This window comes from Canis lupus, chromosome 20 (genome assembly GCF_011100685.1).
Source record: "Canis lupus familiaris isolate Mischka breed German Shepherd chromosome 20, alternate assembly UU_Cfam_GSD_1.0, whole genome shotgun sequence".
NCBI classification, from domain to species: domain Eukaryota; kingdom Metazoa; phylum Chordata; class Mammalia; order Carnivora; family Canidae; genus Canis; species Canis lupus.
Window position 1 is genome coordinate 24,183,469 of NC_049241.1, and position 26,599 is coordinate 24,210,067.

Sequence of the window (26,599 nt, forward strand, 5' to 3'; positions counted from 1 at the left end):
ACAACAGCTGAAAATGACTAAAAAAATTCACAGATCTCTCAAGTGTGTCTTAGTTGCCCTCTATACTGTTCATTTTGAAAACAAGCACCGTGAATTGTCAACATGCATCTTTATTTAGTATTTTAGCTAATGAAAAGATTTGATGGGGGCAGTTAATAAATGATCATTAATGCCTCTGAGAATGGTTTGCGCCTCTGGCTGGCTTCAAGAACCGTATGTGAATGTTGATGATATTAGTTCTTGGAATAAAATGAAAATATTTCTAAAATTTTCAACCTAAAAAAATAAAAATAAATAAAAATAAAAATAATAAAATTTTCAACCTGCTAAAACATTTTTGAAGGTACTTGTGAATTTGTCAGGGTCTTATGCATATGGCTCAAAGGATATTTGATTTTAGGATCTCAATTTTTTTAAATTGCTTAACCTTAAAATAGCATTAATTGGTGGCAAAAGAAAGAGAAAACAAATTTTCTGTATAGTGTGGTTTTGAGCTGAGGAAGTAGGTGGCAGTAGGAAACTGGCTGACTGTAAGGTAAACAGCAGAATGTTTTCTTTGACTTGTGTTTAATTTATTTTTTAAATTTGAACATGTTTTAGAAAGCTGGGGAGCTAACCTCAACTTGCCCCAGGGCCTGCCATTTTGTATTATTACACCTGCTCAGACTGACACATTTTCCCTGCCGAGCCTTTCTAGTCATTTACTGGATGGCCTGTGGTATAAGGCACGTTCTGTCTCCAAGCTGGGCTGGTTCTCCCTTTTAGATCTTACAGCACATATTTTATAACACATATCCCTTAGAGATCTTACAACACAAATCTAATCATGCTTCAGTCCCACTCAAAAAAGTGTTTATGGTCTGTCTTTGTACAATAATAAATAGTTATAACAGTGAATACAAACTAAATGCTGTGTTAATGTGTAGTGAAAGTCGCATAAATGTGTAGAAAATGCAGGCTTCATGGTAAGCTAGGTTGATATAAACTGAAGAAGTTTTGAAGCAACCCAGGTATCTACTGACAAATGAGTGGATAAACAAAATGTGGTATATACATGCAATGGAAAGTTGTTCAGCTTTGAAAAAGAGGGAGGTTGTGACAAGGCATGTATGAGCCTTGGGGGCACTATGCTAAGTGAAATTGGCCAGTCACAGAAAGATAAATATGGGTATGATTCTGTTTATAGGAGGTACCTAGAGTCATCAGATTCATAGTGATGGAAAGTAGAATGGTGGTTGTCAGATGAGTGGAGTGGGGATGGAGAGTTGTGATTTAATGGGTACAGAGTTCCACTTTGCAGGATGAAAATGTTCTGGAGCTTGGTTGCATGACACTGTGAATATCTGGACACTGCCAAACTGTACACTTAAAAATGATTGAAATCATGCATTTTATAGAATGTATATTTTAAAAAAGAAGACAGTTTTAAAGTAGCTGAGATAAAATCTTATATCTGCAGGTACCCAGCGTTATTTTCTATTATGTAGTCTCTCATTATTAAGTTAATCATTAACTGAACCAGTGCTTATTGAGTGTTGACTCTGTGCAGAGGCTGTAGTAGGAGTACAGTGGATGCCATAGCGTCCAGGTTAGATAGCATGCCTGTTTCATACAGCTTACATTTCAAGCTCATATTGATGGCCTAGAAAACCCCTAAAAATACAAATCTATTTGGCAGTGAGTTTTTTTTTTTATCAGCTTTGCATTGTAGCTCAAATAAAATCCATTTGGATTTAAAAAAAAAAAAAAAGTAAACATGAAATAAAAGAAATCTTAGAGTATTTGAAAAAATAATTGGAGAATTATTTTAACACTCTCAGAGTGGGACCAGCCTTCTTAAAATCTGACCTGAAGCTAGAAGCCATGAAAGAAGAGAGTGACATTATTATTACTACTACCAGATTCCATGTAGCAGAAGTAATAAACACATGGGTGAAAGTCAAATGTTAAAGGAGAAAAATATTTGCAATTTATATGAGATGAAGAGCTAATTTCCTACATGTAAAAAAAAAAAAAAACCCTCTTTTTATAACTCAGAAAAAAGATTAAAATCTCAACAGAAAAATTCAGAGAAAAGGAAATACAGATGTCTCTTAAGCTCATAGAATCATTCTCAAATTCATTAATAGTAAGAGCAGTTCCGGGCAGCCTGAGTGGCTCAGTGGTTTAGCGCCGCCTTTAGCCCAGAGTCTGATCCTGGAGATCCAGGATCGAGTCCTGCTCGGGCTCCCTGCCTGGAACCTGCTTCTCCCTCTGCCTGTGTTTCTGCCTCTCTTTCTCTCTCTCTGTGTGTGTCTCTCATGAATAGATAAAATCTTTTTAAAAAAATAATAAAAATAAAGAAGTAAAATGGTAAGAGCAGTTCCAATTAAATGTCTGTATGAAATACCCATTCTTACCTGGTATACTGGCAAAGATTGGTAGAGATGATTGTGCATAGAGAAACAAATTCTATGATACTAGTTTGTGAGCTGAGAAACTAGTGACAGTTTCTACCAGGGATAATTTAAAATAAAATTTTACTATTTAAAATCTCCATACTCCTTTTTTTGACCCATTCTGGGGAATCTATCCTATAGATGTTTAGTCACATGCATGATATACATAGAGAGATATATAAGGCAGCATTTTAGACAATGTCAAACTATTGGAAACTCAATGGCTATTGTTTAAGAGATAGGTTAAATGAATTATGATACATTCATGTAAGATATTATGTGGCCACTTATAAGAATAAGATCACTCTACTTGTGTTGCTGATATAGACTTTATAGAATCTGTTAAGTAGAGAAACAAGGTATAGAACCAAGCTCATTTTTTTGAAAAAGATGAATGGAGAATATGCATGCTTTCACATATATAGACTATCTCTCATTGAAGCACCAGCCAGAAAGTAAGGTGGCTGCTGCAGGATGAGACATGAGAAGCTCTGTGGCTGGGGAGTTGAGTGAAAGTTTAGAGGGAGACTCTGTGTACCTTAGGAATTTTGTATCATATACATATATTATCTAGCCAGAAAAAAATCAGAATTAAGAAATATTCAGTCTTACTCATTATGTATGTTTATTCATAGCTACTGGGTTTCAAATTAGGATTTAAGAAAGTTTATAAATATACATAAAATAAATTAAGACAACGTGAATTTCATTTCCAGGAGTTCTTCAGTCAATACTAGAACAAAGAGAACACTCTCAGTGTTCACCACAGTGGGACTTTATTCTAGGGGATTGGTTACATGGTGCTTCAAGAGTTGAGGAATTTCAGGGTATAGAGAGAGGAAAGGTAGAGTTAAAGCATAACAGGAAATTGCTGCTCCCTGCCACTGGAGGACCTAAGTGAGCCAGTGGAATTACTGCACCTTGGGAGACAGAAAGTAGAACCCTGGTGGCTCTTTGGTGGTTGCTGAAGCCGTAGGAGGAGATGCTTTTGCAAGGCAAAAAGAGCGGGGTTAGAAGTCCCCCTCCTTTCCACTACTTCCTGTCTCCTACCACTGCTTCCCCTTGGCTGAAGTGAGCTGAGAGCCATCCAGGGCAGAAGCCTTGGAAACTCAGCCTACAAGGGTCAGCTCCCCTGATACTCAGAGTCGGGATGGGGAAAAGCTGGGACTGGATCTGAGGGGCAAAAATGCATGGCTGGAACAATGAGCAAGAATGTTGCCAAGGGAAAATGATGGCTAGGCTTTGGGTGGAGCCAAGAATGAGACTGATACCCAGCATTCAGCCATGACTGCACAGTTGTGCTGTGTGGCATCACAGGCTGTACTCACTATAGGTGTGAGCTTACCAGGGTTGTGTCAAGGCCCCATTCATGATGTCTTTCCCTTGCCCACTTCACAAAATGCCAGCATGTTGTGACATAGGCCACTTATAAAAGTTGGTTGAAAAGAGTGAATGAGTGAGTGAATTTCAAGCAGCATGAGAAGAGTGAAATCAGGGCATAACATCAGGGTAACTCTGGACATTGTTGCTCTTTGTGGTTTATGCCTTGGGGACAAACTGTTTAGTTTGAACTGTGCTGTTCCCGAACTCTTACTATGTAGGACTTTCATCTCCCTGTTTTGGCCATAGTTTCCATTATATACTCAGTAATTATTTCCCAGATTATAGGTTTGGACTGATGAACGTAATAACTGTTTTATTCTAGCATAGTAAGGAAAATGTAATCATTATAAACTCTCAAAATCATGTTTACCTTTTACTTAAATGGAGCTTGTTTATATTAATGATTGTGGCTCATACTGCAGCGTAACTCGGCTAATAGGGACATGATAATGTACAAAAAGATTAACAACATTTTTAGGCTATACTGAAAATATTTTGTTTTCCTGATAATAGTCTTTTCCTGGTGTTTGGAGGAAGGTTGAGCAATTCCTTCTAATGAATAGCAGTGGAAATTAAAATAATTATGCTTTTCTCTTTTTCCCTTCAGAAAACCTAACTGAATGTAAAGACATAGCTTATTATTTTTAAGGTTTCATTAATCCAGCAAAATAAATGTTTTTTTACTGCTTTGGTATAATTTCATTTTACTTAATCCCATTTAGGCTGCAGATCAAATTAAGAAGCTGTACAATCTCTTCCTGAAAATTGATGCTACTCAGGTGGAAGTGAATCCCTTTGGTGAAACTCCAGAAGGACAAGGTAACAAAAAAAGTAAAAAAAACAACAACAAATGAATATAATTATTTATGCAAACTATAAATTAAATTGTACAAAAGACTGTAGCAGCAGCTTTGCATTCATTTCATTCAGCAATTTAATTTCTGCCATGGTTTCAAATGCTCCCGTGATACGTTGAACTTCAGCACTGGAGTTTGTTTGCAACCAAATGCCAGGCCTCAGGGGAAGCTCCTTCTTGTTTTATTTAGAAACATCCATCCATCAGTACCCCATTGTTTTTCCAGGGCCATTCTTGCTTATGCTGTGGTAAAAACTTGGGTAGGAACTGGAGCCTCTGCATTGGGATGTAATGAATGCACATGATTTTATGGAGCTGGAAGTGCTTGAAAATTTTTAGTTTGCATAAATGTGTACAAATTCACTTTGTGCCCCTCTGATGAATTTATATCCTTACAGTGAAGCCCTAGCGCCATCCTGTCCAACTCTTTCACCTTACTTAGTTACCAGTTTCTGATTCAGGTGGAAGAAGGAGGCATTTTTGTAGAGAAGAGTTTTCTATCCACCAGGTACTTATGAAGTGTAAAGGAACATTTTCTATCTCAGTACCTACCCCTTTTGCACTGTGCCTTACATACAGCTGGGATTCTGTAAGTTCCTACTAATTTGATAGCAAAAGCTTATGAGTGTGCGTGTATTTGGAGGTAGAGAGTGGGATATGAGGTGGACAGGACGGAGATACAGAAATGTAAGTCCTATGAACCTTGTCCTTTTTTTAGCGCATTTCACCTCCCACTGTTCTGTATGCTGTCTAGCAGGATGTGGGCAGTCTAAATAGGGATTTGCATTGAGTAAATTAGATGATCTGTTATGTGTAAATACAACTAAGTTGTAGACCAAGGTGAACATAGTATAATGTTTTACAAAGGGGACTGGGTTCAAATTCTGGATCTGCCATGTTCTGGCCACAGACCTGGGCTAAGCCTTGGAGTTTGGTTTGTGTTTTTTTGTTTTGTTTTTTAATCCAAAAGAATCATAAAAATGATAACTGTCGGGATCCCTGGGTGGCGCAGCGGTTTGGTGCCTGCCTTTGGCCCAGGGCACGATCCTGGAGACCCGGGATCGAATCCCACGTCGGGGTCCCGGTGCATGGAACCTGCTTCTCCCTCTGCCTTTGTCTCTGCCTCTCTCTCTCTCTCTCTCTCTGTGACTATCATAAATAAATAAATAATAAAAGAATGTTTAAAAAAAAAATGAGGGATCCCTGGGTGGCGCAGTGGTTTGGCGCCTGCCTTTGGCTCAGGGCGTGATCCCGGAGACCCGGGATCGAATCCCACATCGGGCTCCCGGTGCATGGAGCCTGCTTCTCCCTCTGCCTGTGTCTCTGCCTCCCTCTCTCTCTCTCTCTGTAACTATCATAAAAAAAAAATTAAAAAAAATGATAACTGTCTTGTAGAGTGACATGACTGGTGAACGTGACTGAATATCCACTGTCAGACACAAAATAGACTAGTCCCTGACATTCCTAAAATATAGGTCCTCATCTCAGGTAGTCCAGGAAAAACACCCAGCAAGCAAAAGTCTAGGACCAGATGGCTTCACAGGTGAATTCTACCCAACATTTATTTATTTATTTATTTATTTTAATTTTTATTTATTTGTGATAGTCACACACACACAGAGAGAGAATGAGGCAGAGACACAGGCAGAGGGAGAAGCAGGCTCCATGCACCGGGAGCCCGACGTGGGATTCGATCCCGGGTCTCCAGGATTGCGCCCTGGGCCAAAGGCAGGCGCCAAACCGCTGCGCCACCCAGGGATCCCTCTACCCAACATTTAAATAAGAGTTAATACCTATTTTTCTTAAACTATTCCAAAAGGTAGAAAAGGAAGGAAAGCTTCCAAATTTATTCTTTGAGGCCAGCATTACCTTGATACAAAAACCAGATGAAGACACCACCAAAAAAAAAAAAAAATCAAATTACAGGCCAATTTCTCTGATGAACACAAATGCAAAAATCCTCAATAAATACTGGAAAACCAAATTCAACAATATATTTAAAAAATCATTCACCATGATTAAGTGGGATTTATTCTTGGGATGCAAGAGTGGTTCAATATTTACAAGTCAATTAATATGATACATTACATCAACAAAAGAAAGGATAAAAAACTCTATGATCATTACAATAGATGCAGAAGAAGCATTTGACAAAGTACAGCATCCGTTCATAATAAAAGCCCTCAACAAACAAGGTTTAGAAGGAAATATCTCAACAAAATACAGGTCATCTGAAAAACTCATAGCTAATAGCATACTCAGTGGTGAAAGATTGAAAGCTTTACTTCTAACATAGGAACAAGACAAGAGGTCCACTCTCACCAGTATTATTCAACATAGTACTGGAAATCGTAGCCACAGCAATCAGACAAAAATAAATAAAAGGAACCCAATTGGAAAAGAAGAAGTAAAACTTTCACTGTATGATGACATGATACTATATATAGAAAACCCAAAAAAGACTCCACCAAAAAACTACTAAAACTGATAAAAGAATTCAGTAAAGTTGCAGGATATGAGATCAATATATAGAAATCCATTGCATTTCTATACACTAATAATGAAGTGGCAGAAATAGAAATTAAGAAACAATCTCATTTATAAGTGCAACACTAATAATGAAGTGGCAGAAATAGAAATTAAGAAACAATCTCATTTAAAAGTGCAGCGAAAATAGTAATATGCCTAGGAATGAATTTAAACAAGGTGAAAGTCTTGTACTCAAAAAACTATGAAACATTGTGGAAAATTGAGGATGACACAAATGGAAAGATATTCATCCCATGCTCATGGATTGAGATAACAAATATTGTTAAAATGCCCATATACCCAAAGCAATCTACAGATTTAATGGAATCCCTATTAAAATATCAACAGCATTTTTCACAGAACTAGAAAAAATATTCCTAAAATTTATATGGAACCACAAAAGACCTTGAATAGCCAAAGCAGTCTTGAAAAAGAACAAACCTGGAGGTATCCCAGTCCCAGATTTCAAGATATACCACAAAATAGTAAACAAAATAGTATGGTACTGGCACAAAATAGACACACAGATCTTTATTACAGAACTAAATCCATGATTATATAGTCAGTTGATTAATGGCAAAGAAAGCAAGAGTATACAATGGGAAAGAGATAGTTTCTTTAACAAATGGTGTTGGAAAACCAGACAACTACATGCAAAAAAATGAAACTGGACCACATTCTTACATCATACATCAAAATAAGCTTGAAATCGATTAAAAATCTGAATGTGATACCTGAAATAAAAAAATCCTAGAAAAGAGCTCATGTGGTAATTTCTCTGACATTGGCCATAGCAGCATTCTTCTAGATATGTCTCCTGAGACAAGGGAAACAAAAGCCAAAATAAACTCTTGAGACTACATCAGAATGAAAAGCTTTTACACAGCCAGGAAAACCATCAACAAAACAAAAAGACAACCTACTGAATGGGACAGATATTTGTAAATGATATTTCTGATGGGAGAGTTAATATCCAAAATATGTAAAAAACTTCTGCAGCTCAACACCAATTAAAAATGGGCAGAAGACATTAACAACATTTTTCCAGAGAAGGCATACAGGTGGCCAACAGACATATGAAAAAAGTGTTCAACACCACTCATCATCGGGGAAACAAATCAAAACTACAATGAAATTTCACTTCACACTTATCAGAATGGCTAAAATAGAAAATGTAAGAAACAAGTGTTTGTAAGGATATGGAAAAAAAGGAGCACTTTGGTGTGGTGCTCCAACTATACTGTTGGTGGGAATGCAAAGTGCAGTTGCCACCATGGAAAATGGTATAGAGTTTATTTAAAAAATTAAAAATAGAATTACTGTATGACCCAGATATTCCACTATTGGATATTTATTTACCCAAAGGAAATAAAAACACTAATTCAAAAATATATATGCACCCTTATGTTTATTGCAATATTACTGACAGTAATCAAGATATATGGAAACAACTCAAGTACCCATCCATAGATGAATGGATAAAGAAGTGATACACAGAGACACACACACACACACACACACAGAGTGAACTATTTACTCAGTCATGAAACTGAATGAAATTTTGCCATTTGCAATAGTATGGATGGATCTAGAGGGAATAATGCTAAGTGAAGTAAGTCAGATTGAAAAAGACAAATACCATATGATTTCACTCATGTGGGACTTAAGAAAACAAATGAACAACAACAGAAAAGACACAAACAAAACAGACTCTTAAATACAGAGAACAAACTGGTAGTTGCCAGAGGGGAGATAAGTGTGTGTGTAGAGGAGGGAAGTAATGTGAAGTAGGTGAAGGCGATCGAGAGTACACTCATTATGATGAGCACTGAGTAACAACATATAGAATTTTTGAGTCACTATATTGTACACCTAAAACTAACACTGTTAACTATATTGGAATTTTTCAAAAGTACAAAATGGGGACAATAGTAGTAGTACCTACCTTACAAGATTGTTGTGAGGATAATTAATGTCTTAAAACAACACTTGGCATATGGTAAGAGGTACAAAAGCATTAGCTGTTACTATTGTATTATTTCATATTCTTCTGAAAATCAAATAAGGTAATGGATATTTAAAGTAAAACATAAAAAAAAGTAAAGTAAAATGTCATACAAAAATTAAGGCCTTGTTTAAAATTCTAATTGTACCAATTGTACTTGAACTAATAAAAGGCAGTCCTGATCTCCCTCTATGAGAGGCAGTCCTGATCTCCCTCTATGAGTCTTTAGGCATTTCTGGTGGAGGCCCTTGTAGTTTTCTAATAAATTCTCCATTTTCATTTAAAAAAAAAAAAAAAAAGGTAGGGGTACCTGGGTGGCTCAGTCAGTTAAGTGTCTGCCTTTAGCTCAGGTCATGATCTCACGGTCCTGGAATCAAGTTCTGAATAGTCTGGCTCCCTGCTCAACGGGGAGTCTGCTTCTCCCTCTCCTCCTGCCTTTGTGCTTTTGCTTGCATGTTCTCTTTCTCAAATGAATAAATTTAAAAATTTTTAGGGCAGCCCTGGTGCCCCACCGGTTTAGCGCCGCCTTCACCTTCAACCCGGGTGTGATCCTGGAGACCCAGGATTGAGTCCCACATCAGGCTCCCTGCATGGAGCCTGCTTCTCCCTCTGCCTGTGTCTCTGCCTCTCTCTCTCTCTTTCTCTCTCTGAGTCTATCATGAATAAATAAATAAAATCTTTAAAAAAAAAAGAAAATAACATATTTCATAGTTTACACAGTGACCACTAGATTAAAATCTGTGATAGGTTATTTAAAATCAAACTACCTTTTATTCATAAATATTTCAAAAATTGTGTTTGACTATAATATTGTTAGTATTTTATAGAGAGAGGAAGCAAAGTGGAAGAAAACTTTTTTTGAACTCATATGACACGTACTGTGATAAGCTCTTACATACATTCTTTTTTATTGCTTACAGGAACCTGAAAAGTAAAGAGTTATTATGCCCATTTTATAGAGGATTAAAAATTAATGTGACTCCTCCATAGGCAGCTTGTTCCTGCAGCTGGGATTTGAACGCATGTCTCTCTCAGTCTAGTGTGTGTGTTGATTTTGATATGCCAGACTGCCTTTCTTTTTTACCTTTTTTCTCTTAAACTATTAATTTACTTTTATCAGAGTGATCCAGATGTAGTCTTCAGTTTAGTAGAATATTAGTCAAAATTCATGCTGCATTGAATGGCTGTTAATTAAATCTGAGAAACAAAAGACAGAGAGGTTGAGTACAAGTTCTTCAAGGTCATGGTTTGCTTTTCAAACTAGTATACATAAGCAACCTGATTGTTTCATTTTTTTTTTTTTTAAAGAATATTTGGCCAAGGAACTGGATAAAAATCAGGCTATAATACTACTTTCATTTAAACCTTTGGTAAGTTGTCAGTTACAGATTGCATTCTGATACAGGGAATAAGGGTGCAAGAAACTTTTCCTAGGGTGTATTTGTAACACCTCATGAAATCAGAAGTTTTCTTTTTAATTATCAAGAGAAAGGAAAATTCTTGAGCTTTCTTGAAGAAATCATCATAAAACACGTTCCGTGTATATAGTTCATTAAAGCATAAGTCTTATGTGATATTTTTAAGAGCAAAATTATCTTTAGCTATTAATTTGTTCATTGTACCATAAAAGTTCAGCTATTGAATTATAATCACAATTAAATGAGTGTGTTGGTTTATAACTCTAATGAGCAGTAGTCAAATTAAACCCAATTAGGAAACGGTGATTAATGACCAAATGTATAAATTGATCTTCATCATTGTCACAATCCCCTAAAGCAATTCTCTATTTAGGAGATGTAAAAAAAAAAAAAAAAATTTATATCCTAGAAATATTAATAATCTTTATATTTATAATGTGAATATTTAATTTTTTCCATTTAGATCAGTAATAGCAGAGCATATAATGTTTCACATTAAAATTGTGATTTAATAATGACTCTTAATTTAGAAGTTTAAGGAGCCTGGCATCACACCAAACATTTTACTTTAAATTTATCCTTTGCAAAGCTTCTTTGTAAGATAATTTCTTCTGTCTTCCACTGGTTAATGGACATGTTTTAAAAGTTTCGGTAATTGGTTGTATATTTGCAAAACAGATGATACCTGGTTGAATGAAGAGCAATGATCTTGATAACATCTATGCTGCTAGGTCACCTATGGGAAGTTTTTACTGTGGTGAAAGAACTGCAGTCCAAGAATTATTTTTTCCAATGTGATTAATAATTTGATTTAAAGAATATAATTTGGCACTATTGACTGTAATGTAATTTAGTGACTCAGAATCAAAATGGTCTGTTAGTGACAGAAACCTTCATCAGTCTAGTTTTTGTTAAGAAGCTTCTAGGTCAGGGAAGGATAGGTTCTTTTCCTCATATAACAGGGAAGTCTAAGGAGCGATCTAATTTAGGGCATGAAGGGAATGAGGGATTTTCTGATCTTCCAGCCCAGTTACCTCTGAATTGGCTTCTTTGTCGGCCAGACTCTGTGGAGGGGCAGCCAAGATAGTTCCCATTTTTCATCATTCTTCTCCAGCAGCCCCAGCAATCTTTTCAAGTGATTCTGATTGGCCCTACTTGGGTACCATATCCATATCTAGACCAGTCACTGAGCTGGAATCACATGTATGGGAGAAAGGCATCTTCTCAATAGAAAAAGGGATAGAATCCCGTGTCCACCAGAATGACCAAATTTTACAGAAATTAAACTGTTAATGAATTAGTCAAAGGGAAATGAACTCTTTTCCTTGCTTGTCCGGTTGCATTGCCAGAATTGATTTATTAAACATGTGACCCAAGTTAGAAGCAAGGTTTCCTTGGGGCCTGTGGCTGACTCAGTCAGAAGAACATGTGACTGTTGATCTCAAGGTCGTGAGTGTGAGTCCCACATCAGGTGCAGAGATTACTTAAAAAAAATTTAAAAACTTAAAAAAAGCAAGGTTTTCTTTATCATTATTTTATATATATTTTATATAAAACATGATGATTCCATGTAATCACCACATTGAGCCTAGTTAACATCCATTTCTGTTTATCACAACTGGAAATGTACGATATTACTTGCCTCTCGTGGGAGGAGGCCAGGGATGTTGTTACTGTCCTACAGCCTCTCCACCTCCCACCCCTGATAGAAAATGATCTTACTTAACCCAAGATTAAAAATTCCTGCTCTAAGCCATTTTGACAGTTGGAGCCCAGATCCATTCACCAAGCTAACGGAATGAAACCCAATTTAAAACAGTGACTACCTGGCCAAGATTCCATGTGAACTAATGCTGACTGATCCAAAGTTAACTCGCACATCAGATCCCTTTCTTGCTTCAGATTAATTTCCCTAAATAGCCACCCTGTTGCTTCGTGTTAGCAAGTGCCCATGTTGTTGGTGGGTGTTTCTCTGTGTTTCTCTCTTTATACACAAGACTCTATTTTCAAGAACATTTTCAGTTCTCTACCTTCACCCAAATCCCCCTCCCGCCTTGTATCTATTTTCTCTTTCATAGCAACTCAAGAAAAGTTCTAAAAAGTATACAACTCGTGGAACATCAATATTTAATGGAAAGTGGAACTAATTTGAAAGTATCAGCATTTTAAGGCCATCTTGGCAGGGCGCATTTCAATAGCATATTATGGTTATTTATCACAAATCAAATGCAGTACATTGCTTGAAGACAGATTATTCTTCAAACTAATTATGACAATCTTATTTCCTGCTGTTTTTATGTTTCTTTTATGTGTGAGTCTCCCCTCTGAAATGTATTTTTCTTTTGTTTAATTCTGTAGCACAATCTTCCATTAAAACTCTAGGGTCAGAGGCTGTTAACTGCCAGTCAGGTTCTTCATCTAGGTTAGTGAATTAGCAGCTCACAGAATCTCACACCACCAAACAAAAAAACAAAACACCCTATGAATATAAGTACTGCAACTTTCTTTGATATTTGTTCAGAAGGAAAATTCATTTGTATAATCTATCAAGCATGTAACAATGTGCTTTTGATGGTGAAAATTGTTTTATAAATATTAATAGGTATGTTTTTTCACCCACTTTGTACACAGAATGGCCTTTGTTCAAGATGAATTTTCTATAGAATTGAGGTTTCATTAATGTGACATTGAATATCTTATGTCTGAACCAAGTTCAGTACCTCAAAAAAATACATTTTAGAGTAGTTTGTTGTTTTAATAAAGGAAAAAGCTAAGGTTTGAGCAAGCAAGTTTATTTTATTGCCCTGCTGTTGACATACCATCAATCCATTTTTAACACACGCCTACTTGGACGGTTCTTACAGGGGGAAATAAGCGTATAAGAGTCAATCAGTATTCAAGGATTAATCCACTCCTTTTGTGCAAGCTGCAAGTTTTTGCTTATTTTGTCTCTTACGCTTTTTTTGTTTTCATGCCATTAGATGGACTTTCCAAAGTTTCTCTTTCACTGTAATGAGTATGATACCTGTGGCTATTGCAACATGGGATGTATGACTTAGTAGGAATTGACAGCCTTTTTCTTTAAATGACTGTATAGTCTCTATTATAACAAGTCATCTCTGCATATGTCTATGACAGTAGCCATAGAAATATGTAAATGAATGAATGTGGTTGTATTCCAATCCAACCATATTTATGAAAACAGGCAGCAAGCTGTCCCAAGGACTATACTTTGCCAGTCCCTGACTGAGATTCTCATTTGGGGCTATTTTATACCAATCGTTAGCCACCCCAGCCTTATGGAAAATTATGGTGTGATTTGAAAGTCATCAAAGTCATCTCTTCCACCTTCAGCCACTAGGTTAAAATCTCCTGCTCCATCAGGTACACAGCCTGAAATGCCAACTATTAAAATGTTTCCTGTGGGAAATTCTTATGTATTCTGAATATCATAGGTAACTTGTGCATCTATAAGCCAGTTGGCATTAGTTTAGATTCATGGTAAACAGAAGTCTAGGATAAGGGAATAGGACCACGTACAGGCAATTTTTAGTATAGGAGAGTCCTATAGCCAGGGGTGCGGCATTGGGAAGCTGAGTGTAAGAAAGAACTGTGCAGGTGGAGTATGCTGGTGGTATAATAGCCAGTGAGTACCAGCTGTCTGTGCTCCTCAGTGCTTTGCACACAGTCCCTACTGGCACTAACACCATGCAGTAGAAGATACTCTGGTTTTCATTTTATAGACAAGGCCACTGGGCTTAAAAGAGGTGATTATGGCTACCTGACTCTATAAAGTGTCTGAGTTGTAATTCATACCCAGGTGTGTTTGATGCCAGAGTACCCTAAGTGGTGAAGTTCAAGGAAGAACATCCAGACAATACAGCATTATAAACCGAGATAGTGAGGCAGGAGAGCACTTTGTATGTTTGGGACTCCTTTTAAAATATTAAGCAGGCATAACAAATATGTATCTTAAAAAAAGTCCATGTACCTCCTTAAAGTGCTTTATTCTTCCTGCCCTCTCCACCCACAGAAAAGATTAAGGCTTTGAGGGTGATACTTCATTTTTGGGTCAGGTCACGCTTCTTAATTCCTCACTTCCTATTTACATAGTCCTGTAACTTCCCAAAGCACTAAGATATAATGTACATTGGCCTAGTTATGTCATTTAGTTTTCTCTCCAGAGAGGGAACTGGCAAGGGGCCATTGCAGAGAGGCCATTTATCCCACAAATCTAATACCTGTAGGTACACCTTTATTTCTACTTGTTGGTATCCCTTTTATTCCACAGTCACCATCTTCAAGCTCTGGTTTAACTCTGAAGTTCTCTCAGGGTGGTCTTCAAATAGTGAACTCATTTCTATTCTTGGCGTATACAGTGTACCTCAGGAAAAAGCATCTTTTGAAAATCTGGCTTTGCAGAGGGTGGGGGGGGTGGGCTGCCTTCTGAACATTGCATACATATGCCTTAATTATGTTCTCTCAAGGAGCTTGGAACTATAGTCTTTGTAAGGGGCAAAGATCAGCCAGGACCTATTTTGATTTACTAGTTTATTGATCTTGACCAAGAATTCTTTTTTTTTTTTGAAACTCTTCAGTTAGGAAGTCAATTTGATAGCCTTCGCCCATTCATTTTGAAGGTGTCGGTTACAGTCTTGGCAATGAGTAATGGAAGAGCTGAAATTACTAATAAATTAATTAAAATTTATTTATAAGCCTAATGGAAAGCCAACAATGAAGTTGCTTTCCTATTGATTATTTATACCAGTCATTAGCTGCTGACAAAATGCTCTTGTAGCAAGCAGAGAACGTTGGCCAATTCCTTTGGTAATTGTAGGATTCCATCATTAAGATTACAGCATTCTGGACAGTAATTACTCATTTGTTCCATGTATTCACAGTGTGTGGGTAAAGTGGTTGGACATTTTGTGGCAAGACCAAGGACTCTGGCAGACATTAACTTCTGTATAAGACTCTCTCTTCTCAGTCAGTGTTACTTTAAATAATTTGTGGTTTGGGCTTTCATGTATGCCAAGCATTCTTAGATATTAATATTCCAGTTCTGCATAGATTTGTATCAAAGTGTTTGCTTTTTGTGGCAGAGAGACCTTGGTATAGAGCCTCTACGTAGGGTCTGTAGCTCTAGGACATTGTAATGTTAACAGTATGTAAGCAAATGGGATTAACAGACCATGGTCATTGCTTTTGAGAGAATTATTACAGGTTGTTTCCCTTTGAAGAACTAGGTACCTTGTAGCAATGCTGGAGGAGAATGGGTAATTTCTCCAAAGTTGTAGGTCAAAGATCCCTGCCTATCAAATTCTCAAGTAAAGCAAGAGGTTAGGATGGAATGTCATCATACACAACTGACTTCTACCCTAAGTGATATAATAAAAGGGGTAAGATTCCAGAAACCTGCATGCCCCCCTTCCCCACTGCAGTCTCTCCCTGACAGTTCATATAGAAGATATCCCGTAAATCAAGGAAAGTTCTCTTTGCATGGTCCATTCATATCACCCAGTGAGTTTCAACTGTGTCCAGGGCTCTTGGCTGTTGAGAGAGTTAGAGATTTCTACCTGCACCAGAGAATAGAGACAGTAGAAATGATAATGCCTGGCCACCTTCCATTATATCTGATCAGTCTTGGTCTCTTAGTGTTTTATAACCTGAATCAAAAGAATCATATCCTGCACACATCAGGATGATGGTCCAGTTTGAGCAGACCCCAAATTAAATTTATCAGCAGATTGGGGATTGTTATATCCATTTTCCAAATAAGAAAACAGGCCCAAAAAGGAAGTAGGCTATTTTTTTTTTTTAATCAAGTTACAGAGTTAGTTAAGGATCAAGTAAAAAACTGTTGATTGTAACCTGGTATTCTTCCCACTAACTCTTTCAGAATTATTAGCGAGGATACTGATTAAATAGAAATTTCACTTTGCAGCATCAGAAGAAAGACAAAGGAGGATAGTGGGATTAAGTGTCATAATCTAGTTTTTCTTTGCATAGAAGGTAAAGGCAATGATTAGTGGTTATATACTAAAAATACAAAATGTAATAAAAATGGCAAATCAAAGCTGTATGTACATATGGCAGTCTATAACTTTTAATGGATGACCACAGTTTATATTATTGTTTTATTAAACAGAGACCAACAGGCATACGTTACTGTGCTCTTTATTAGAATGTAAGTCCTTTGAGGACAGGGACTATGCCACTCTATTTGTGTAGCCCTAAAGTTTAAGATCAAGGAAGCTGTAATAGCTTCTCCCACTCATATCATGAAAAAGATGACAGTATCTTATTTTTCTTTCTCCTGTGCCTGCCAGCCTGGGGAACTAATTTATAGATCCTTAAGAGATATTAATTTGGTGCCTTTTTTCCTTTATTTAGTTGTCTGTTTTGATGCAAAGATAAACTTTGATGATAATGCAGAATTCCGACAAAAGGACATATTTGCTATGGACGACAAATCGGAGAATGAGCCCATTGAAAATGAAGCTGCCAAATATGATCTAAAATATATAGGACTGGATGGGAACATTGCCTGCTTTGGTAAGAAAGTAGTTCTATCAAAAGCATAATTTGTGAATTTTTGCAGAATTTAGGAATTTATTTCTGAACCTTTCTGAAATGGTTATTTCCCTGTAGCCAGTAAAACTAGGAGTTTTTGTAGCCCCAAAGTCTTGGGAAACAATTCAGTTTCCTCCCAAAGTTCATTTGCTCAGTGATCATTGGTTTAAAGCACGGTTTCTCAAGTCTGGCACTATTGACATTTTGGGTGGGATAATTCTTTGCTGGGGAAGAGGCTGCCCTATACATTGTCAGATATTTAGAAGTGGTCTTTAGGTGTCACCTCCCTCCCCCACTGCCCTGCCACATTGTGACAATCAAATATGTCGCCAAACACTGGCAAGTATCTTCTGGTATGTAAAATAACCTCATCTGAGAAATACTATTTTAAAGCATCTCAGCTAAATTTTGCTTAATAAAAATCAAAATCTTTGCTGCCCCAGTCATTGTTAATATGCTAGGAACTATTCTGAAAGTTGGGTTTAAGATAACATTTCTCAGAGGAAGTAGAAGAGAACATACACTTGAATCATTATACTCCAGTTTCAGCTTTTATGATAACCAAATGATAAAATGTTTAATCCATTATCCAGTTTATTAATAAAACAATTGATTTTATCATACTCATCTAAATTTGTGGAAATGGCTTATTCAGCTGAGATAAGAATGGGTCTATAGAAGCAATATAATTTCTGTTATTGTCCACAGCTTATAGAGCTGAGATTTATACCCATCTGTGTTTCTGGTGGAACCAATTCATTGCACTGGAAACTGAGGTCTTAATCTTAATGGAATTAAAATAAAAAAGATTTGTAGCTCATTAAAGCAACAGGATTATTATATTCAGAACTGAACAGACCTCATCTGGTAGTCTGCTGAGCAATACAATAGAAAATGACATCTAATTACAAGTGATACCAAGAGCTCTTGCTTTGTATCGGAGTAATAACTATAATGTACCAAATCACTCACATTGTTCTGATCTTGATAAGCTAATGCGCTCTCAATATTTGTAGGCATTTAGAAAGGAGAATGATATAATGGTGTGTTTAGAACAAATTAAATACAGATTCTTTGTAGCCTCTGTGGGAGTATGCATGATTTGACCAAGTTAGCAGCCTCAAAAGCGACGATTAACACATTTCAAATTGTTTTAAGATCGTATATAAACCATTTTTATTGTAGTTGCCCCAGACTCAATTAAATTAGTCACAGTTCAGAGGCTTGCCTGGGGAATTCAAAGGTCAGAAAAAGTGAAGTATATTTTACCTTGAGAATTTCTGCTGTGTTCAGGAGGTCTGCTTTTTTTTTCTTTCTAACCTGAGGAAAGTAATTTCATGTAATTAAGCATAAGAAGCAAAAGAAGTACAATTAGTCAATAAAACTCAGCTCTGAAAAACAAGAATTTCAGTGTTTAAACTCTGTCTTCTTACAAAAAAAAAAAAAAAAAAAAAAAGCTCCTAAGATGTTAGCACATTTTGGTTCTAGTTTTAATGATCAGGTTGCTAGTGAACATTTCTTATATTACATTGAAGAATGAACAGAGGGATAAGAATATTATTTTGGTGCTCTCATTTATTCATTTGTTTTCTGAGTTTATCCACATAACCTATAAACATGCTTGGTTGCACCGAGTGTAAAAAAGTATGGAGCCCTATTGAAGTAGGGACCCCTGTGGTTCTACCCCAGAGGGATGCTACATTCAAAGGAGCATATTCTCAGCAAGCGAAAAATTAAACGAATTCCATTTTTTACCCAGGTCTCTTAAAAGATATTAAAAAGAATGTAATTCACAGACTCAAGCAGATTCTTGTAGCCTTCTTCTCTCTTTCTGGGTTCTTTTGAGTTCTGTATTTTTCCAGAACCCAAAGTTCCCTCTTCTACTACTAGCCCAAATTAATGAATTATGTAAATTCTCCCCTTTTATCTGTTTCCCAGACTGATTTAATTTCTCAAAAAACCTGTCTTCGTATTCCCAGGGGTTTGTTGTTGTTGTTGTTGTGTTGGATATTCTTTGTATGCATATTTCCTGATTTACCCTAAAAGTCTATGAATTTACCTGATTGAACATAGTTCCAGGCAGGACAGATTGACCTTGTAGTGACAGGGTTCTCTTTGCCATTATGGGGGAGGGAAATAGTTCAGGCACCCTTTCATGTTGCTAAATTTATCCTGTCTTGTGTGCCATTTACATTTCCCAGTGAATGGTGCTGGACTTGCCATGGCTACTTGTGACATCATCCTCCTGAAAGGTGGGAAGCCAGCCAACTTCTTGGATCTTGGTGGTGGTGTAAAGGAAGCTCAAGTCTATCAAGCTTTCAAACTGCTCACAGCTGATCCTAAGGTAACCTCTGTCTTTGCAGGGAGATTGCATAATGTTCTAATTTTTCACCATTAATAATTGCCTTTTCCTTCTGGAATTGCCTCCTTTCCTTCTGCCTTTTCCCTTAAGGGGAAATAAGCCAACACATTTATTTTGCAGCCACAGATGCAAATCCTGCTTTATATCTGCTTGGAGTATACATTGATTTACTCATTTCAGCTGAAAGGCTGATAAGTGCCCCCAGGATTTTATTTCAGTTGCTGTGCTTCCAAAGTCCTGGGAGATCTGAGGAAATAAAAAGAAGGGAGTGCACCAGACGGTGAAACACTGGTTGGCTTGAAACATGATTTGAGTAACCTACATTGAAGCGATTAGCTTACTTGACTTAGAGGACTCAGTCTCTGATTCCTTCCATATACATGCTACAAGTATTATCATACAGTTGGAGACAAAAGAAAATTGTAGGATTATAAAACTATGTATCACTAGAAAGAAATGACCCCATATTCTTCTGTATGTTTTTAATTTTCATCTGTGCCATAGTTCATAACGTGTGGTAGGCAGCATAGAATGTTGTTTCATGAACCTCTTTTCTTCTTGTCTAAGGTATAGCTATCATACCTATGCTAGTGCGTAGCAGAGATTCAGTAAACATTTTTCAAGTTAAATACCCATATGCTTTGTTTCAGCTGTAGGGTACCCAGTTGTCTGTGACAACAGGTTTAGGTGAACGTTTATTATATGGAAAAGACTAACACGTTCTGGACATCTGATATATGTCATTTAAGTCTCATAACAATTCTGTAAGGTGGTGTCTGTCCACAACAATTTGACTTTAAATTTTGAGAATCATGGGCAGCCCGGGTGGCTCAGCAGTTTAGCACCACCTTCAGCCCAGGGCCTGATCCTGGAGACCCGGGATCGAGTCCCACATCAGGCTCCCCGCATGGAGCCTGCTTCTCCCTCTGCCTGTGTCTCTGCCTCTCTTTTTCTGTGTGTCTCTCATGAATAAATAAATAAAACCTTAAAAAAAAAAAAAAAACCTTTGAGAATCATTATCTTGATACTGTTAGAGTATATGAGACATTCTCTTGTTTTTTTTTTTTTTTTTTCCCCTTGGTTCTTAATATATCTGAAGACATGGGAAATGTGAGCCATCACTAAGAAAATCATAAACGAAAATGACACCAGATTCTTTTTTTAAAGAAATGTGATCTGAACTTAATATGGAAACTTCTCATTAATAAGTGGACCATCAATAGTCTTTTGGTTCACATATATAAAATTTTGTTTTGTAATAGTTGTATGTTTGTCTATTTTCATTGTGACTCAGATGGTTGCAAACCTTACACTTTTGTTAACTCTTGTCCATCTGATTCACAAAATAAATGGTGAGGTATTGTCAGCTGCTTATTTTTAGTTCTCCAGTGCTGTCTTGGAAGAGCAAAGTCATCAAAATCCAGTCACCCAGCCATGAAGAAAGTGTTTGCAGTTGGTTTTTCTGTTTATATAAGTACCTTATTTTCACTACTTAAGTAGGAATATTATCAATGGCTTTCTAGCTATTAACTTAGTTATCCCTTATTTTCTTTTTTTAAAAAATTTTATTTACCTATTTTTGAGACAATGCATGTAAGAGTGGGAGAAGGGGCAGAGGGAGAAGGAGATGCAGACTCTATGATGAGCAAGGGAGCCCAATGTGGGCTTGATCCCATGACCCTTGGGTCATGACCTGGTCCAAGGGCTGCTTATTATTAACAGGCTTGAGCCACCCAGGTGCCCCTTCTTATTTTCTGAAGGAAGCATCATTTTCCTCCCAGAGAGTTTCCTATCAGTTAAAAATCTCTAAGTACCATGGACGTAACTAACACACAGCTCTTTAAACTGCTTGAACCACAAAGTATTCAGAGAACAGCGCGACTGTGATAAAAAACTAACTTTTAGTGTCTACTGAAATTCAGTGCTAAGAATAATAGAGAGCTATCGAGGGAGTAAATCTACCAGGACAATCATTGCATTTTCTTTGGAATATCTTTTCTTAGTGGCTGATCTGGAATTTTAATTTTGTAAAAATGCAGGAAGGGAAGGAAAAATCACTTGCAGAGCCATTTTTTTTTTTTTTTTTTTAAACAGCCTCTTAAAAATTTTTGACTTTACCCTATGGAATATTTTCAAATGCTTGGAGTATTTAAACTTTTTTTGAGATTGCCTGTCATCTTGGGTAGAGAAAGATATGTGGGAGTTATTTTATTTTTCTTATGCTATATCAGGAAAATGAATGCATAGCTCATCTCACTGTAAATTTTCCAAATCTTGAAATTTCAAAGACGGATAAAAAGCATAGAAATGTAATGGGTATTTTCAATCCTGGCATTGTTTAACAGGTTTCAGAGAACAGAGCCTTAAAAATAGTATAGATGAGTTGATTTGATTTTGCAAGAAAACTGATTGTAGTTCTGGCAGTAATTATTTCAAGTAGAACCCCATTCAGCTGCCCAGAAGCAGAGAATCCCAAAAACCCAAAGCTAATTATTACAAAGGTATTGATTTTCTTGTTAGATGTAAGGATTAGTGAGTTGAATACACTGAAACTCAAAATTGCAAAACTCCTGTTGTTGTTTAACTTGAATTAACTGATAGTAACAACTATTTGTTTGTCATATGTGTGAGCTAATTCTATTGATGAAGTAATAAATGTTATAAATGTCATCATTCAAGAACAATATTATTGGTTAACCTATATTTCTACACATACTGTCAGCCAGGGAGCTGAAACTTAAATTTATTTTCTTTGACTATTAGCCCAAATGCCGATATTCACTGGTACCTAACACAAATGTCTGTATAACTGATGTGTTCCTTATTTGTTTATAATATATGTGAAACAGAGCTCCTCCACCAAACTGCCTAGAACAAGAATCTTTTCAAGATAGCTCACTTAGAAAACTGAATTCACATTAAATATTTTGTACTTCTCTTATTTTCTAGTTGGGCTGGAGACAAGAGAAAGGCAATGGAGTTTGTTCTGGTGCTGTAATAGATCTGATCTTTATCATTTTTTACATACAGAATTCTAAGCACTAGTATTCTTTAAGTCATAAGGAGTAAAAAATCACAAAAATAGGAAGTAGATGTAGGGTTTTTGTGGTAATCTCTAAAGAATTTAGACACACTTAAGGAGTAGCCCTCCAAAGAATATGATCCTTAAGTTTTTGTTTTCTTGAATCATAAATAAAATAAAAGCTTTGGCTTTTATTTCTTATTCTAAACTTAGAATTCTAAAGGTGTAGAAAATGAGTACAAACGACATCTGGAGTATGTAAAATATCCTACATAAATGAATAAAAGGAAAAGACCATTGACAGCAATCTCAACAGTCGCACCAACTTTGTTGGCCAAAGTTAAACAAATCTGTTGCTTCTGGAGGCCTGATTTTGAAAACCAGTGGTGTGGGATTGACATTTGTGAAGTCACCGCACCTGATGTGTCTGTGCTTCCTGGTTTGGCTCCAACTTAGAGTCATATTTTCAAAGCGCTTCATTTTTAAATTTGTATTCCTTTAAATATTATCATTCTTTGATCTCAGTCTAATTAACATACAGAGTTTTTCAAAGCTCTTTAAATATCCAGGAAGAAATGTGCTACATAAGAACCAAGTATTAGTTTAAAAAAAGGAAGGGGTTCTTAGTGGGGCTTTGGTACCAGACTGCCCAGATTCCAGTCACATTTTTACCACTTGCTGGTTGTGGGAGCTTGAGTACATTATTTAACTTCTATATATCTCAGGTTCCTCTTTTATAAAATGAAATAATAATAGTACTTATTAACGCAAAGGGTTGCTTCATATGTTGTTTTTAGTATTTGGAGTTTCACTTTCTTTAAATTTTTTCATTGAGATTTCATTGACATATAACATCATATAAGTTTAAGATGTATAATGTGTTTGATATATCTATATGTTGCAGTATGATGACCAGTATAGCATTAGCTTCCACTGTGTTCCGTAATTATAATTTCTTTTTTTGTGGTAAGACCATTTAATCAGAGAGTTGCTTATTATATTAATTGAGATACACATATACATTTCCCATTTTTTTTAAAGATCTTATTTATTTATTCATTAGAGACACACACAGAGAGACAGAAAGAGACAGTCAGAGAGACGGGCAGAGGGAGAAGCAGGCTCCATGCAGGGAGCCTGACGTGGGACTCGATCCCGGGTCTCCAGGATTATGCCCTGGGCTGAAGGCAGGCGCTAAACTGCTAAGCCACCCAGGCTACCCCATTTCCTATTTAAAGGAGGAATAATTTTATATGATAGTATCATTTAAAATTCTTAGTAAATTCTTATTGAAGTATGAAAATATAGAATAGTATGTAAATAAAAAGTATATAGCTTGATGAGTTACCACAAAGTGAACATAGCCCTGTACCTGGCAGCCAGGTCACAAAATAGAACATGGATTAAATATTTGTGTTACCCCAAAATTGATACGTTGAGATCCTAACCCCCAATGTGATGGTATTAGAAGGTAGGGCCTTTGGGAGATAATTACATCATAAGGGTGGAGCCTCATGAATGGGATTAAAACCCAAAGAGCTCCCTCACCCCTTCCTCCATGTGAGGATAGATCTAGATGATGGCCATTTCTGTACCAGGAAGTGGGCTCTCATGAGACACTGAATCTGCCAGTGCCTTCATCTTGGACTTCTCGCCTGTAGAATTGTGAAAAGTAAATGTTTGCTGTTGTACCACTCAGTCTATGGTAATTTGTTATAGCAGCCTGAACAGACTAAGGCAACCAGCATCTTAGAGACCAGTAGTTCACCCCTGCCCCATGCTTCTCCTTCTCTGCTTACTCCCCAAGGGTAACACAGCTATCCCAACTTCTAATGTCTTAGATTTGATTCGCCATAATATAAATAGGATCATACAGTGTGCACTCTTTTGTGTTTGCTGTCTTTCACTTAACCTTTATTTGTAAGATTCGCCCATGTTTTATGTAGCAGTGGTTTCCACTTTCTTGTTGCTATATGGTATTCTATCTCTGCCAGAACTTTATCCTTTTCTGTTGATAGACATTTGTGTTACTCAGTTTTGGCTATTACATTGCTATGAACGTGTTCTCATACATGGCCTTTGGACCACATTTTTGTGGGTTATATTCTTGGACCTAGGATTTCTGGGTCATAATGTACACACGTATTCAGCTTGAATGGATACTACCAAGCAGCTCTCTAGGTGTGCCAGTTTACAGTCTGGTGTACACCAGAGTTGTTGGGCATTCCAGTCTCTCCACATCCTTACCAACACTCGGTGCAGTCAAGCCTTTCCAGTTTTAATCATTCTGATAGATACATGGTGTATTCATTGTGGCTTTCTCTCATGGCTGATGAGGTTGAACACCTTTTAATATATTTATTAGGTGTTAGGATATACTCTTTAAACTTCTGTCTGTAAAGTAGACATGAAAATGATACCCCAAAGCATTGCTTTAAATATCAGAGATCATATATGTGTCAATACTTGGCAGATGTTTCTAAAGTACAGTGAAAACTTTAATTTGTATTGTTGTTTTTTGAATGTTCAATTTCATTATCATTCTAAGGCTTAAATTTATAATTACTGAAACAGGAGGGAGGAAATGGTCATCTATAGGATGGGAGGTTCATTGACATCAGTGTTACCTCGTGTCTTCTTTTCAAGTGGATAAAGTGTGTAAGCCAGCAATTCAGTAGCTTACAGTAATTCTCTGTTCAGACAGCCAAGAAAACACAACTTAATCGAGGAAGGATTAAATTCATGTGTGCAAGAACTGCAGAATATCCTTTGGTATAAGTTTGAGAAGAGTCCAGCTATTTTGGTTCTGTGGTGTGTGCTTGAAAAGTCTTTCGAATTTGAGTCTGCAGTAGTAAAACTGGATGCCACATTTTCAGTAGCAAATGCCTTTCAGCATGCAAATGCCTTCAGTTTTAATAAATATGCTTTGGGACTAATATGTGCTCAATGCCTCACACACATATTGTTGATCATCATACATTTAGAATATATTTTTAAAAACACAGTATGTTCTTTCTCACTTATTTACATGTTTATATCAGAGGCTTGAACCAAAACTCATTTTATTACAGACCACATATATTTGCTGAAATACCTTATCTGTGAGGGAATATTTATTTTGGGGAGTACTTGTAGGGATTAATTTTCAAATATAATGCCCAATCCTTTAAACAACATGAACATTATTTTTGAAATAACTACTCCATCCCTGTTCTTACATGCCTCTTTGAAAAAAAATTTTATGTTTGCACGGAGTTGGAAGAAGTAAAAGTCCAGGCAGCCATTCTTTGTGGTGACAGGCTACCTAACAGTCTATTTGAGAAAAATAAAAATGATTTTGTGCTTATGGATTGGTAACCTGTGGCCTGGTTTCATGTAGGGTAACAATGTATGTAAGCTGGAGAAGGGAAAGCCAGCTGCCCCACTCATTGCTCTTCCTCTCCTCAAACTGCTTTTCCTCGTGTCTTGCACTTCTTTCTCCGATGTCCAGTTGATCCAAATTTCCATACATATCTGGCTGTCCTTGGCCAACACATGCTCATTCCATTTTACCTGCCAGCACTTCCCAATAAGAGCTGGGTCCCGAGAAGGCAGTTGATTCTGATAGCGACTGCATTTTTCATGCATCCTTAATGAAACACTCTTAATCTATTTTCACACTCCTTGCTGACACATTCTCAGAAATAAAAAATAAAAAATAAAAAAAGGTTTTTACTCATTTCTTTGCTTCTCAAAATTTAGATTTGAATGTACTTTGTTTTGTTTCATAGTAAGTAATTTGAAGAATTTTAACAGATTTGGGGATATTTTAGTAAATTTTATCATTAGTCCTAACATGCTCAGTAATTGATTATGAATCCTGATGGAGAAGCCTTTGTAGACGTTAAAGAGAAATGAACCACTAATAAAAGTATAATGTCATATAAATTGGAAATAATAGATAATGATTAGAAGAGTTAGGATTTTTTTTTCTCCCTCTCTCTCAGTGTTATTGCACTGAGAAAAGATGTGGT

General features: G+C 36.6%; 1 protein-coding gene across 3 annotated transcripts in view; it reads left to right on the plus strand.

The window, feature by feature from the left end:
* The window catches only part of SUCLG2 (succinate-CoA ligase GDP-forming subunit beta), a 252,425-nt gene that overhangs the window by 137,803 nt on the left and 88,023 nt on the right, over positions 1-26,599 (plus strand). For all 3 annotated transcript variants that reach the window (XM_038565886.1, XM_038565887.1, XM_038565888.1), the window contains 3 exons: positions 4,544-4,640; positions 17,023-17,184; positions 19,404-19,546. In XM_038565886.1, coding sequence (XP_038421814.1) covers positions 4,544-4,640; positions 17,023-17,184; positions 19,404-19,546 — 402 coding nt within the window. The remainder of the gene's footprint in view (positions 1-4,543; positions 4,641-17,022; positions 17,185-19,403; positions 19,547-26,599) is intronic.